The sequence below is a fragment of the Erythrolamprus reginae genome, chromosome 8 (genome assembly GCF_031021105.1).
Source record: "Erythrolamprus reginae isolate rEryReg1 chromosome 8, rEryReg1.hap1, whole genome shotgun sequence".
In the NCBI taxonomy this organism is placed as follows: Eukaryota; Metazoa; Chordata; class Lepidosauria; order Squamata; family Dipsadidae; genus Erythrolamprus; species Erythrolamprus reginae.
Genome location: NC_091957.1, coordinates 25,762,848 through 25,777,934, shown reverse-complemented (window position 1 = coordinate 25,777,934; position 15,087 = coordinate 25,762,848). Strand labels below are relative to the sequence as shown.

Genomic DNA, 15,087 nt, shown 5'->3' with positions numbered 1-15,087 from the left:
CAGCGTTCCAGAATTTTAACGAACGATTGATATCCATATCCTCTGAAGTCCTTTTCGTGGGACTTTTTGTGAGGACTGAGAGGCCTGAAGTTGGCAAAGCAAGGCAGCGGTTGCAAAACGTTCCCCCTTTGAGCAATGAAGCATGGCTTGTCCATTGTGATAACCTCAGATTTTAACTTGTCTGCAAAGAAGGGGAGTTAGAAAGAAAGCCAAAAATGGGGGGGGGGGGGATATTTGACTGGGGGAAGGAGAATGTTTCTACCTCTGCTCTCTTGGGGCTCCCTCCTGGTAAGCTTTACCGTTCACATAATCCCATTCCCCAAAAAGTTGATTTTGACCCACCAAGGGAGCTTCCCAGAGATCAGCCGGAGGTGGCCTGGCTGTTGTCACTTAGGCAATAAAAAACCCAAAACTATGTATACAGACTGGTGAAATCAGGCTTCATAGCAGTAACTGTGAGAGGGATCTCGGAGTCTTAGTAGACAACTAGTTAAATATGAGCTAGCAGTGTGCGGCGGCAGCCAAAAAGTCAACGCAATCCTAAATTGCATTAACCGAGGGATAAAATCAAGGGAAGTACTAAAACCACCCTCTAAAGCCTTAATAAGACCACACCTAGAATACTGCATCCAGTTTTGGTCACCACACTATGAAAAAAGATGTTTAGACTCTAGAAAGTGTGCAGAGAAGAGCAACAAAGATGATTAGGAGACTGGGGGTTAAAATAGATGAATGGTGGTTCCCAGAACTGGGCATGGCTAATCTAATGAAGAGAAAGACCAGGAAGACAGGATAGCAGTCATCCAATGTTTGAGGGGCTGGCCCAGAGAGGAGGGGGTCAAGCTATTTTCCAAATCACCCAATGGCTGGACAAGGAATAATGGATGGAAACTGACCAAGGAGAAATTCAACCTGGAAGTAAGGAGAAATTTTCTGACAGTGAGAGCAATCAACCTACAGAACAGAAGTTGCCTTCAGAAATTGTGGGAGCTTCATCACTGGAGGCTTTCAAGAAGAAACGACTGCCATCTGTTCAGGAATGGTGATGGTTAACCTTCTTGGCACTAAGTGCCAAAACTGGAGCATGCCGGAGTGCCAGAACCCAGAAGAGAGCGGTTGGACATTGTGTATGTGTGCCAGACCAGCTGACAACGGCGCACGTGTCCACAAAGAGGGCTTTACGTGCCACTTCTGGCACACCTGCCATAGGTTCGCTATCACAGGTGTAGGGTCTCCTACTTGGGCGGGGAGTTGGACTAGATGACCTCCGAGGTCATTTCTACCTCTGTTAATCTGTTAAGCCTGCAGCCCCAGGACTGGCTTCCCAGCCCTTCTCTCTCATCGTCTGAGGACCCCCCCATCTGCCCATTTTAGGAGGGGCAAAAGTTTGGAGAAGGCTTGTAGAGGCAGGCTCTCATGGAACCAGGATGTAAGGTTTGGTCCTTTAATCTATACCAGCCAATCTTAAAGCATGTGATGGCAGAACAACAGGTTCCACAGTGGATTCCTGGGCGCTGACCTTGTATTCAGTCTGTGACAGATCGGCACCCGCCCTCTTTGTCTACCAAGGTAGCTTTTGTGTTTCGTGGGAGGCAGCCTTGCTTCCTTCAGGCTGCAGAGATTTGGCATCTTGTGTCGTGCGCTCCACGGGATATTTGCCTTTCTTCTGGTCCCCAAACCAATCACGTGTCTCTCTCTCTCTCTCTCTGTATGTGTAGTTGTTTTCCACTTAGGGAAGTTAACTGCCTACGTCGTGGCATGAGCTAACCTTGGGGTTCCCTCTGCCGTCTCAGCCTCTCCCTCTGGGATGGGGTCAGTATGCGTCACCTGGAGCCTTGCCAACTTTTGGGGAGGTTTTCCACGGGTGGGGCTTGCAACTCTTTTCCTCTTTCGGCTTCCCTTCCTCCTCCACCCAGCCTGAAGAAAGACGGGGCCTCCTTACCTTAGACAGCGCCACAAATGGGAAGCGGTCCATTTCCAAGATGGTTTCCTCCCCCGTTCTCTGCTCCAGCTGGCCCTTCAGGATACGAGCGGCCGTCACGGTGGAGATGCCCATCCCTGGTGCAGAAGAGCCTTGGTGAGTAGCTGACCCTTGACTGCAGGGCGGCGGGGGGAGCAGCTTTGCCCACCAGTGGAGAGATTCCCCACGATGCCCCTAGACCTGCCTCAGTTTCCCCATCCACCCACGCCAAACATGGCGGCCCAAAGGCCAGCTGAGAAACACAGCAGTGGACGTTCCTCGGGAACTTTTGTGCCTCCCAAAATGTCCTCCATGCCAGTCTGCGTGGAAGGGGGGTGGCATTCGCCTGAGGGGCATTTCCACCAGCTGTGTCCCTCAGCCCAGCCCACCTCAAAGGGTTTATCATTTATTATTTATTTATTTATTGGACTTCTATGCCACCCAATCCCGTGGGTTATCGTTGTGGGGGGGAGGGAAGAGGAGGAGGAACTACGCTCATTGCCTCAAGTTGTTTATATAAAAATAATAAAAAGAGAATTTTTTAAAAAAAATGTTGAGGAAAGTTTTTCTTGGGGGACCCTTCTCTCTTCATGGTGGGCTTCCCCCCTCCCCCGTATTTTTTTAAAAATAATCTTTATTATTTACATTTTTAAAAAACATAAAAAAACAAAGACAAGGCACACCTTACAAAACACACCAGCACATAAACATATATAATCTTTCATATTTACAGCTGTACAGTATATCAAATCTTAGACAGTCACCGATTTACACAAATGTCAACCATCCTGTTGACCTTATTTATTACGGCCTACTTGTATCAGCCTAGTAGTTGTTGTTATTATTATTATTATTATTATTATTATTATTATTATTATTAATTAGATTTGTATGCCGCCCCTCTCCGAAGACTTATTATATTAATATGCACATTAATGTGATGTACACTTTGTTTTCCATTTCTTTGTCTATACTATTTTATGTAATTATCGATTACATAAATCTACCGTATATACTTGAGTATAAGCCGAGTTTTTCAGCCCCCAAAATGGGCTGAAAAACCCGACCTCGGCTTATACTCGGGTCACCACAAGAGGGCGCCGAATCACCACAAGAGGGCGCCCCGCCAGCAAGCTAAAGGGGGGGGGGGGGACGGGGACGGCATGAACTCTCTCCAGGCTTTAGAAGCCTCCAGCCGGAGAGAGAAGCAGATTTGTTAGAGATCCACTTGGTACGGCAGCAGGGTTAGGAAGAGGAGGACAGCTCTTTCCTTTCCTCCTTCTCCCCCGCGGCTGTGGGCTATTCTGGCTCTCCTCCTCCTCATTTCCCTGCTGCCGTCCCAAGTGGATCTCTTTAGCAAATCTGCTTCCCTGCACAACACATGGGGCAATAAAGGGAGACGAGGAGGAGGGAGGATCAGGGGTGGGAGATCCAGCCAACGAGCCAGCCAGCAAGCTAAAGGGGGGGGGGGAGGGCATGAACTCTCCAGGCTTCTAAAAACTCAAGTTTAAAGACCCATGGGTTAGGGTTAAAAATGCAAGAGTCTTCAAACCTGGAAAGATTAAGGCTTGTGGACTTCAACTCCCACTCCTGAGGTAGCATGGCTGGTGCAGGAATTCTCGGAGTTGAAGTCCACTAGTCTTAAAACTGTCAAGTTTAAAGACCCCTGGGTTAGGTTTAGAAATAGGTTTTAGCTTGGTTGCTGATTGAGCTACTTTTTTTACTTTTTAATTTATTGTTATTACCAGATTGCTTTTGTTTACCCTCTTTTAAATTTACAGAGCTAATTTACTGGTTTTCTTTAAAATAAATATTCTAAAACATTTAATCTACTGATGTCTCAATTAATGTAATTTTATTGGTTTCCATTTTTATAAGTTACCAGTAGGCACTGCATTTTCTAACCTCGGCTTATACTCGGGTCAATACGTTTTCCCAGGGTTTTGTGGCAAAAACTTGTGCCTCGGCTTATACTCGGATCGGCTTATACTGGAGTATATACGGTATATATAATTAGATTTAAATATATATATATATATATGTATAAATATATAATAAATGTGTTCCTTCACACATCTTCCACTCCCCACACTCCAATGGGCGATCACCCTTCTCGGGCTGGCCTGTGACCAAGTAGAGGCAGAATCAAGGGTGGGATTCAGCCAGTTTGGACTGGCTCAGGTGAACCGGATGTTAATTTTACATCTGGTTCAAAGAACCGATCGTTGCAAGGACTGGCTGATGCTGCCCACCCCTCTCATCCCAGGAGTCTCCACGCGACCTGTTTTGAATGCCGGGTTAGTCCAGGGCCTGCAAGAAAAAACAGGCCTACTGGACACAGCCTACTGAAACTACTGGAAGTCCAGAAAGGAGCCTGGGGGAAGTCATTTTTGCCTTCCTGGAAGCTTCCAGAGCCTGGGAAGGTTAAAATGCCCCCCCTCCCCCACCATGGTGCAGGAGGCTGAGTAAGCCGCGTCCCCATAGCAACCGGGGAAAAGAACCAGTTGCTAATTTTTTCAATCCTGTCCCTAGGCAGAGTCTGCCATCTTGTAGCAGCGGAGACTGAGTAGACCATATCCCCATAGCAGCCGGGGAAGAGAACTGGTTGCTAAATTTTTTTCACTCCCACCCCTGGGCAGACTCCGCCATCTTGCAGCACCCACCGTCTCCAAGGAAGAGGATGACGTTCTTGGCCACGTTGGTGTTCAGCTTTTGAAGGGTCAGGGCTCTCTGCAGCGTCTCCTGGGCCTGGAGCCGCCAGAACTGAGGATCTTTCTCCTTTTCTGCAATGGGGAGGAGGAAGCGGGTAATAACCAGCATGTTTCAGTGAGGGTTTTTTGTTTCCGCGCATGCCGAAACACAGGCGCACCTGCGGCTCCATGCGTGATTTTGCTGCCTCCTCAGGTAGCAAAATCCCACTGGCCCCGCAAGAACTTACAAGCCGTGGTGGCAAGCGCAATTTAGCGTTCCAGCTCGTGGCCCACTGCTGGTAATAGCAGACCCATACCTGTGCCCCCACCCAACACACACTCTCACACACACCCTTGATGGACAGGGCTTCTGCTGGGCAGCCTCCATCCTTCCCCAGGCCCTGCCGAGCACCCCAGCCAGTCTCCTCCCTTACCTGGGACCATAAAGGAGAGGGCAGCCTGAGCCAAGAAGGGGAACAGCAGCAGAAGGGGCTTCATCGTGAGGTCAGGGAACCGGTTTCCCCAGCACAGAAAAATTCTCTGGGTCCTGCAAGGAAGTACAGGGACAACCCAGTCAGCCGCAGAGATTGGGACGATCCCTTAAGTGTGAGCCTGCCGTGTGCAGCGACAGCCAAAAAAGGCAGTGCAATCCTTGATTGTTTAAACAGTCATAGAATCAAAATCACGGCAAGTATTAGTCCCGTTTTAGAAATCCTTAGTAAATGCCTGGAGCAAATGACCTCCAAACAGATTCCGCTCAAATTGGAATTATTTCTTCTGGGCACATTTAAACAAAAATTAGCGAAAGCAGAGAGATACCTAATTCTGCACATATAAACAGCGGCCAGACTAACCTTTGCTCAAATTGGGAAATGGATACAACCCCATCAACATTAAATTTAATTAATATCAAAAATTGCAGAAATGAATAAGATGACCTTAGAGCTTCTAGAAAAAGACAGAATTTTACAAAACCCTGGGACAGGTGGTATGATTGGCTGAGCCCAAAAAAAATTATCAAAAATTGTAAAACAGTTTCAACACAAATTATAAATTAAAAATGATTGATAACGATAACAAATTGGTTAATTATTCTGCACTATTCAGAAGAAGAATGAGTGGATATAAACATAGGTAATCTTACAAATCCTATAGTCAACAATCTGAAATGAATAGTCATCATTGCCAAAACCAATCTTTGTTAGTGAAAAGATTTAATGATTTAACCAATGAATTTTAAAAGGAAAATATGTATCTTGGAAAGGTATACGAGGTTATAGGCTGTAGAAAATAATAGCCAACAGGGTGGTTGATGTTTGTGTTAATTGTTTTGTACTCAAGCTTTGATAGGTACATGTGGTATTTTCTGTGCGTGTAGGTATTGTATTGTATTTGTTTGTCTTTTTATGTAAATATTTTTTTTAAAAAAGAAATCCTTAGTAAAGGCCACGCCTGGAATATTGCTTTCAGTTTTGGTCACTGCATTACAAAATACATGTTGAGAGTTTAGAAAAAAGATATTGATAAAATTGAACGGATCCAAAGATGGGCTACAAAAATGGTAGAAGGTCTTAAGCATAAAATTTACCAGGAAAGACTTCGTGAACTCAATCTGTGTAGTCTGGAGGACAGAAGGGAAAGTGGGGACAAGATCGAAACATTTAAATATGTTCAAGGGTTAAATAAGATTCAGGAGGGAAGTGTTTCTAATAGGAAAGTGAACACAAGAACAAGGGGGCACAATCTTAGGTTAGTTTGGGGAAAGATCAGAAGCAACGTGAAAAAATATTGTGCTGAAAGAGTAGTAGATGCTTGGAACAAACTTCCAGCAGACGTGGTTAGTAAATCCACAGTAACTGAATTTAAACATGCCTGGGATAAACATATATCCATCCTAAGATAAAATACAGGAAACAATATAAGGGCAGACTATATGGATCATGAGGTCTGTTTCTATATTTCTAAAAAGTGCAAAGAAGAAAGAGCAACTAAGATGATTAAAGGCCCCGAGACTAAAACGTACAAAGAACACTTGCAGGATTTGGATATGGCCAGTCTAGAAAAAAAGAAGTAGCGGGGGACATGATAGTAGCATTAATATTTGAAAGGCTGCCAGAAAGAAGAGGACTTCAATCCGAATTGCAAGACAAGAAGCGATGGATGGAAACTAGTCCAGGAGAGAAGCAACCTGGAATTGAGGAGAACCATCCTAACAGGGAGCGCAATTAGCCAGTGGAACAGCTTGCCACTAGAAGTTTATTTATTTATTTATTATTTAGATTTGCATGCCGCCCCTCTCCGCAGTTTCAGAGGCTTCATCACTGGATGTTTTGAACAAAAGACTGGACAGGCACCTATCTGAAATGGGATAGAGCAATGATGGCGAACCTATGGCACGGCTGCCATAGGTGCCACTCAGAGCCATATCTGCTGGCACGCGAGCCGCTGCCCTAACTCAGCTCCAACGTGCATGTGTGTGCTGGCCAGCTGGTTTTTGGCTCACACAGAGGCTCTGGGAGGGTGTTTTTGGTTTCCAGACAGCCTCCAGGGGGATGGGGGAGGGTGTTTTTACCCTCCCCTGGCTCCAGGGAAGCCTTTGGAACCTGAGGAGGGCGAAGTACAAGCCTACTGGGCCCACTAGGCTATTTCCGGCCTCCAGCGGGGCTCTGGGGGGATGGGAGAAGGTGTTTTCGTCCTCCCCAGGCATGGAAGTATGGGTGTGGTCACGCATGTGCAATAGCACACGAGCATGCTCTTTTGGCACCCGAGGAAAAAAAGGTTCGCCATCACTGAGATAGAGTGTCCTGCTTGAGCAAAGGGTTTGATTAGGGGACCTCCAAGTCACTTCCAACTCTACTCTGATTGATAGCAATAGCCGTGGGATCGCAAGGGAAGCATAGAGAAGTCTGGTCTTCAGTGGACCACCCTCTTGTTAGAACATAAGAACCTAAGAAGAGCCAGGCTGAATCAGGCCAAAGCCCATCGAGTCCAGCATTCTGTGTCACACAGTGGCCCACCAATTGTCCATGGGGATCTTGAGCAGAAAGAGAAGGCAAGACCCTCCCTTTCCCCTGATCCCCAACAAATGGTATTCAAGGGAATCCTGTCTGCCTCAACCAACATAGAGGTGGCATTTGGGCACCCCTTTCAATAACCACCGATACACTTGGCATCCATGAATCTGTCTAATCCTGCCTTGAAGCTATCCAGGCTGACAGCTGTCACGACCTCTTCTGGAAGTGAATTCCATAAACCAACGACCCTCTGGGTGAAGAAATATTTCCCTTGATTTGTCCTCACTTTCTTACCTATGAGCTTTAGGGAGGGCCCCCTTGTCCTAGTATTGTGTGATAGAGAAAATAATTTTTCTCTATCCACCTTTTCTATCCCATGCATGATTTTATACACTTTGAACAAGTCACCCCTTAAATGCCGTCTTTCAAGGCTGAAGAGACCAAGCTGCAGGAGAAGAAAAGCACCATCTGCCTGCCTCTGCTGCTTCAACACCCCACCCCACCCAACACCCCACTCTAGATATAGCACTAGCATTCCTTTGCAGGAGAAGATTGCAGGCCTTAGTGGCCGGCTGCCCCTCTCCTGCCCTGGGCTATCCTGCGGTTTCAGCTCTGCTTCCTCTGGTGTTGCCTCACGGGGAGCACTTCCTTGAAGGGTGGGCTGGGCGTGTGTGTCAGGTGCTGCAACAGCCACCTCCAGGGGAGCAATCTTGCTTTGGCCTCCAGGAAGAGGACAGCCATCGTGCAAGCTTGCAAGCATGGAGCTGAATAAAGGGTGGAGGAGGAACGGAGAGTTGGGTGGCTTTAGATCAGGGGTGAAATTCAGCAGGCTCTGACGAACCCGTAGCGGAGATTTTGAGTCGTTTGGAAAACCGGCAAATACCACTTGTGGCTGGCTCCAGAGTGGAGTGGGAATGGTGATTTTGAAATATCCTTTCCCAGGAGTGGGGTGTGTGTGTGGAGATTTGGTAGTATCCTTCCCTCACATGTGGAGAGGGAATGGAGAGTTTGCAGTATCCTTCCCCCAAGATTGGGAAGGGAATGGAGATTTTGAAGTATCCTTCTCCCTAGTGTGGAGAGAGAATGGAGATTTTGCAGTATCCTTCCACCAGGAGTGGAGTGGGAATGGAGATTTTGAAGTAGCCTTCCCCTGGAGAAGGGAGGTTACAACGCCTTGGTCTCTTCAGCCTTGAAAAATGGTGTTTAAGGGGTGACTTGATCGAAGTGTATAAAATCATGCATGGGATAGAAAAGGTGGATAGATAAAAAGTCTTTTCTCTATCACACAATACTAGGACAAGGGGGCCCTCCCTAAAGCTCATAGGTAAGAAAGTGAGGACAAATCAAGGGAAATATTTCTTCACCCAGAGGGTCGTTGGTTTATGGAATTCACTTCCAGAAGAGGTCGTGACAGCTGTCAGCCTGGATAGCTTCAAGGCAGGATTAGACAGATTCATGGATGCCAAGCATATAGATGATTATTGAAACGGATGTCCAAGTGCCTTCTCTTTCTGCTCAAGATCCCCATGGACAATTGGTGGGCCACTCTGTGACACAGAATGCTGGACTCGATGGGCTTTGGCCTGATTCAGCATGGCTCTTCTTATGGAGGAATAGAGATTTTGAAGTATCCTTCCACAAGGAATGGAGTGGGAATGGAGATTTTGAAGTATCCTTCCCGTGCCACGCCCACAGAACTGATAGAGAAAACAAATTGAATTTCACCCTTGATTTAGAGCCTTCAGGCCTCCTCTCCTCCTCACCCCTAGAGGGGATGGGAGTTTTGAAGTTATCTTTGGAGCCCATCGAGGGACTGATCTGGACGAGCTGAGAAGCCCATCCAAGCAATTGCTGTTTATATTGGGGAAATGCCAGGAAGTTCAAAGTTGTAATCTGGAATGGAAATCTCAAAAAAAAAAAAAACCCCACCACAAAAAAACCACAGCTTGGTCAACTGCCTCCATATCTTCATTGCCAAGATGGCTGCATGCAGTGAAAGCTACCAAAATTTTGACTACCACACTGTGGGCATGGCTTATGCAGGACGCCCTGCATTTTCTTTCAACATTTTTCAGTGCAAATTGGGTGCTCTGGAGTGGAGCTCCATTTTCGCTACCCCACTGCGTTCCCCCAGTCCACCCCGGCTGCATGGTTTGTCCAGCTCAAAGGAGGCTTAAATTCCCTCTTAGTCCGAGATTCTGAGTCCTACGAGATTGGGTGGCATATCAGTCAAATAAATTACATTCAGAGAGGGGGGGGGGGGAAATGGACGCTCTTCCGGCAAAGCAAAGAAACCCAAGTTGGCATCTTGGCGTATATGTTTGGACTCTATAAAACTCACACAAGACTTGGCAGAACCAAAACAAGGCATTGCCGGTGATGAGTTTTTCCAGGTGACATCAGGCAAGGAAGGTGCCTCCAAACTGGACAAAGAGGCTAAGAGTGGTCTGGATGGCCTTGGTGGGAGGGACTGGCACGGTCTTTGTGATTTTGGCCATCAAGGCCCACCCACCTCATTTTGGCTGATGCACAGTTGAGGATACGAGGATGCTTCCTCCTTCACAACCCCTTTTTATCCCCCCAACTCCCATCTCCTTTTAATGCATCCCGGTGGCAGTGATGGGGTCCTACGGGAATGGTCAGGAACGCAGTTCCGGTAGTAAAATTTGGAGCTCCACCCCAAAGCACCCAATTTGCACTGAAAGATGTTGAAACAAAATGTATAAGCCACGCCCACAGTGTGGTAGTCAAAAGTTTTGGTAGCCCTTGACTGCCCGGTGGCCACACCAATTTTTCCCACCGAGTGAGAATCAGCCCCTTGCCTGTCTCAGCCCATTTCCCTGCAAAATCCTCTTCAGGGCGGCCCAGCTCCAACGCTGCCACCTCCATGTGGGGCAAAGCGGCTTTCTCTCCCCCCACACCTCCCAGTAAGCCTCTCTTTGCTGCCACTAATTCTCAGGGATTATTCCCCTGAGCGCCGTTGAATCCATCAAATGCGCTTAAGAGAAGCCTGGAGCCTTTGGCAGGGAGGCAGGCCTGAAGCCAATTCCCTTCCTCTCCCCCCGCTGCTCCGTTTTTCCCGCGCCCCAGCAAAGAAAGAGCCGGATGGAGGCATTTCCCAGACCGCTTGGCACCTGGGCTGGCCGGAGCAGCTGCTGCCTCTGCCCGTATACATCACCCTGCCCTGGGAAGCTTCCGAAAGCAGGGGAGGGGGGCGGTTGAGCCAGCCACCCTAAGCAGGGGAGGGGGCTTCGTCTGCAAGACAGATATGGAGATTTTGGAAAGCGAGACTGCCGCCGTCCTGCCTGGCAGGGTCTCTTTTGCCCTGGTTGCCCAGAGGACAGGAGCCAGTCTGGGCAACCCATTTCGGCCACACAATGACCTTCGGGCGTTCCCAATTCAGAAGTCTCCTGCCAGGGAAAAGCATCTAAGAAGTAGAAGGACATCCTACGCCAGTGATGGTGAATCTATGGCATGGGAGCCACAGGTGGCATGCAAAGCCATATCTGCTGGCACGTGAGCTGTTGCCCTAGCTCAGCTCCAACATGCATATGTATGCCGGCCAGCTGACTTTTGACTCACACAAAGGCTCTGGAGGGCATTTTTGGCTTCCAGAGAGCTTCCGGGAGGACAGGGGAGGGCGTTTTTACCCTCTCCCGGCTCCAGGGAAGCCTTTGGAGCCTGGGGAGGGTGAAGCAAGAGCCTACCGGGCCCTCCAGAAGTTGGGAAACGCCATTTCCAGCCTGCAGAGGGTCTCTGGAGGGGTGGGGGGAAGCTGTTTTTGCTCTCCCCAAGCATTGAATTATGGGTGTGGGCTCTTTTGGCACCGGAGGAAAAAAAGGTTTGCCATCGCTGTCTACACATTCCAGGGCCTTGCAACACAGCAGCCCGTCTGCAAAGCAGCCAGCCGAGGAAACCTCACGGCCCACATGCGGGCCCCCCCCATTGAAGAACCACCATTGGCCATGCTTTGGCACCTCTGCTGCCCTGTTGCCTTGCTTCCAGCTGTGCGAGAGGCACTCTGGGCAGGGCTGGTCCAGTAGGTGATGAGGAGCCGCTTTGAGAAAGTCCCTGCCATTGTTATAGGGACAGAGTGAACTTAGGCTGCGTGGCACCTGCCCTGAGGAGGGAGGTATTCTTTGAGTCGGGGAAGCAGGAATTGAAAGCCAAGTAGAAAGAGCAAAGGACGACAAAAAAGACTTCCGAACTGTAGAGGAAGTGCCAAGGAGGGCAACCAGGATGATAAGGGGACTGGAAACTAAAACATACGAAGAGCAGTTGCAGAAACCTGGCATGGCCAGTCTGGTGAAGGGAAGGACCAGGGAAGACATGATAGTAGCCTTCCAATATTAGAGGGGCTGCCACAGAGAGGAAGGGGTCAAGCTATTTTCCAAAGCACCTGAAGGCCAGACAAGGAATAATAATGGATGGACACTGATCAAGGAGCAATTCAACCTGGAAATGAGGAATTTTCTGTCAGCGAGGACAATCAACCGATGGAAGAGAAGTTGCCTTTGGAAGTTGTGGGAGCTTCATCCCTGGAGGCTTTCAAGAAGGGACCTGACTGCCACCTGTCAGAAATGATGTAGGGTCTCTAGCTTCAGTTGGGGTTGGACTAGATGACCTACAAGGTCCCTTCCAGCTCTGTTAATCCGAATCCACCTAAAACGATCAAAGGCCGGGAGGCTAAAACATACGAAGAACGGTTGCAGGAACTGGGCCTGGCTAGCCTAGGGAAGAGAAGGACCAGGGGAGACAGGATAGCAGTCTTCCGATACTTAAGGGGCTCCCACAGAGAAGAGGGGGGTCAGGCTGTTTTCCAAAGCACCCGAAGGCCAGGCAAGGAATCATGGATGGAAGCTGACCACCAAAGAGAGATTCAACCTGGAAATAAGGAGGAACTTTCTGACGGTAAGAGCAATCAACCAGTGGAAGAGTTTGCCTGTGGAGGTTGTGAGAGCTCCAACACATGAGATTTTCAAGGGGAGATTGGACTGCCATTTGTCCGAAATGGTGTAGGGACTCCCACTTGAGTGGGGGAGGGGCTTGACTAGACCTACAAAGTCCCTTCCAACTCTAATAAATAAAAGAAGAGGAAAAGTGGGGGGGGGGGAACAGCCAGACGAATGCGGGTTTCATGGGCCACTTTTTTTGAGCTCTCTCTGCTCCATCTCTCCTATAATCCCAGGGAGGGTCCTTTTCTCTAACTGGGAGGAGGGGGAAGGAACGGCGGTTCTTGCTGCTCTGGGGATGCGGCTGTGCCGGCAGAGCTCCCATCCCACAAATGAAGCACAACAGGTTGGCCTGCGGTTGTGTATTGGGGGGAAACCCCCCTTTCCCATATCCTGCTTTGCCGCAACAGGTGCGGTCCGGGGACTTGCCTGTCTTGTGAATGAGTGGCATTTTTGGCAAGGCTGCGTAATCATTTTGGGCAAACGCAGCTGAATGCCGCGGAACCACTGCGCCCCTTTTAACCTCTCCCTGAATGCCGTGGAACCACTGCGCCCCTTTTAACCTCTCCCTGCCTGCCTCCGTCACTGCCATCCTCCCCCCCCCCCCAGGTTAAAGCACTACATCTGCCCCACGCCTCCCTGTTCGCTATGTTCTCTCTGGCCCCCTGGCATGCAATTCAGGACTCCAGGCCCTCCTTCGCTGGGACACTCAATTTAATCCCCCCCTTGCCACCGTTGGCTTCTGGGGGGAGGTTGGCCTAGGCCATTTGTGGAGGACAAAGCGGTCGCTGCCGGGCAGCTTTGGCAAAATTGTCCACCGTTGCCTGGGAGCCTCACTCTGACTTGCCTGGCACTGATTCTGGAGGCCAGCCATGGGCAGCTCTGCCCCAAAGCAGCCCCCCATCAGCCCCACCCCCTGCCTTGGGGCTTCTCTGGAGATAGCTGGGAGGGGAAAAGGGGGTGTCCCCCCGGAGCCTCGTTTCTCTGAACCCAAAAACTGAGCCCACCGCCCTGCCAAGGGGAGCCCCCCCTCAAATCTGACTAGGAGGCTGTGGGATGGGATGAGGGTGGGGCGGCTAACCAGCCCCGTTGCTTTTCAGTCTCCTTTCCTTCTCCTGCACACCCCAAAAGTAGCAATCGTCTTCCTTGGTGAGAATGGTCACATGGGAGGTCGGACCTAGCCAGGCTATGGGCGCCTGGCATCTTTGGTACTGCTGAGCCCGTGTGGGTTTGTGTGTGTGTGTGCTTGTGTGTGTGTGAGAGAGAGAGAGAAAGAAAGAGGAGAGAGAGAGAGAAAGGAGAGAGAGATTAAGAGGAGAGTGTGAGAGAGAGAAAGGAGAGAGAGAGAGAAAGAGAGGAGAGAGAGTGAGAGAGAAAGGAGACAGAGAGAAAGAGAAGCGGCAAAATGCGCCCCCCCCCTCCTCTAGACGCGTGCGATCCTGTTCCCCGCGGGCGCCTTTCCTCGGAGCCCGCCAGACCGACCCGCTTCGCCCTTCTCTGCCCATCCTCGAAGGGGCACCCCCGTAATGCCAGTTCTCCCGGCCCCATCATTCGAGTCCTGCGATGCTCGTAGTGGGGGGTGGGAGAGAGGGAGGGAGGGCGACCGCGTGCCCCCCCCCCTTCTGCCTCACCTGCCTCTGCGCGTCTCCCGCCTGCACTCCGGCCCCGTCGGTCTCCCGGGCACGCCGCGGTACCCGGCGGGGCTTTTTAAGCGAGAGGGAGGCGGGGAAGGGGAGGGGAGGGCAGGCTCCCCCGGAGTCCCCCCCCCCCCCCCACTCCCCGCTTTGGCTCCCGGAGCCCGGAAAAAGCAAGACTGCCCCCCTGCCGGCAGTTGCACCACACCTCTTCCTCACCCCCGACGGCCACGAAAAGTCTACGATTCTGTTGCCCTAAAGCAGGCGGCGCGGTCGCGGCAGCGTTAGCGCGCCTGAGTCTCCTTCGAAGATCGCCTTCCCTGGTGGGCTCCTGGGGAGGGGGGCGCCCTGAGTAGGTGGGCGCAACCTCTGATGGAATCGTCCAGTTTTCCCGGAGATCCTTCCCCAAAATTCGGTTGGACCGAATTTTTTACCTGTTAAAGGAAGGAGGTTTTTTAAAAATTCCCGCAACAAACGCGAGGAATTCCTGTCCGAAAAAGTGGGTTGGGGGGGCAAAGCTGGGCATATCCCTCCCACCCTCATGGCTGCTTCTCGGACCAGGGATCCTTTTCCCGCCCCCTAAAAAAAAAATCCAGCAAGAGGGGGGGAAGGAAAAACTGGCCCCTCCCGCCCCCCCCCCCCTCAATGGCTTTCGATGACGCGCACGGCCCGTGGTGAAATAACGGGCAGCTTCCGCGGCGCAAAAGTGGCCGGTTGCAGCGCTGCGCTCCGGCCAGCAGGGGGCAGCCTTGGCCAATGAACAAACGGGTCGGACTCCGGAGGGACTGGGTTTTTTCTTTTCTTTTGAAAAAAAGATAGACTTTATTAAACAATTAA

The 15,087-nt window shown here is 50.1% G+C and overlaps 1 protein-coding gene across 1 annotated transcript in view; it reads right to left on the bottom strand.

Annotated features, from left to right (window-relative positions):
* Positions 1-14,331, bottom strand: part of ALPL (alkaline phosphatase, biomineralization associated) — a 33,612-nt gene extending 19,281 nt beyond the window's left edge. The window contains exons 1-4 of the mRNA XM_070759385.1: positions 14,248-14,331; positions 5,085-5,197; positions 4,624-4,743; positions 1,943-2,058 (exon numbers count right to left, since the gene is read on the bottom strand). Coding sequence (XP_070615486.1) covers positions 1,943-2,058; positions 4,624-4,743; positions 5,085-5,148 — 300 coding nt within the window. The 5' untranslated portion in view covers positions 5,149-5,197; positions 14,248-14,331. The remainder of the gene's footprint in view (positions 1-1,942; positions 2,059-4,623; positions 4,744-5,084; positions 5,198-14,247) is intronic.
* Positions 14,332-15,087: the final 756 nt, after the last annotated feature.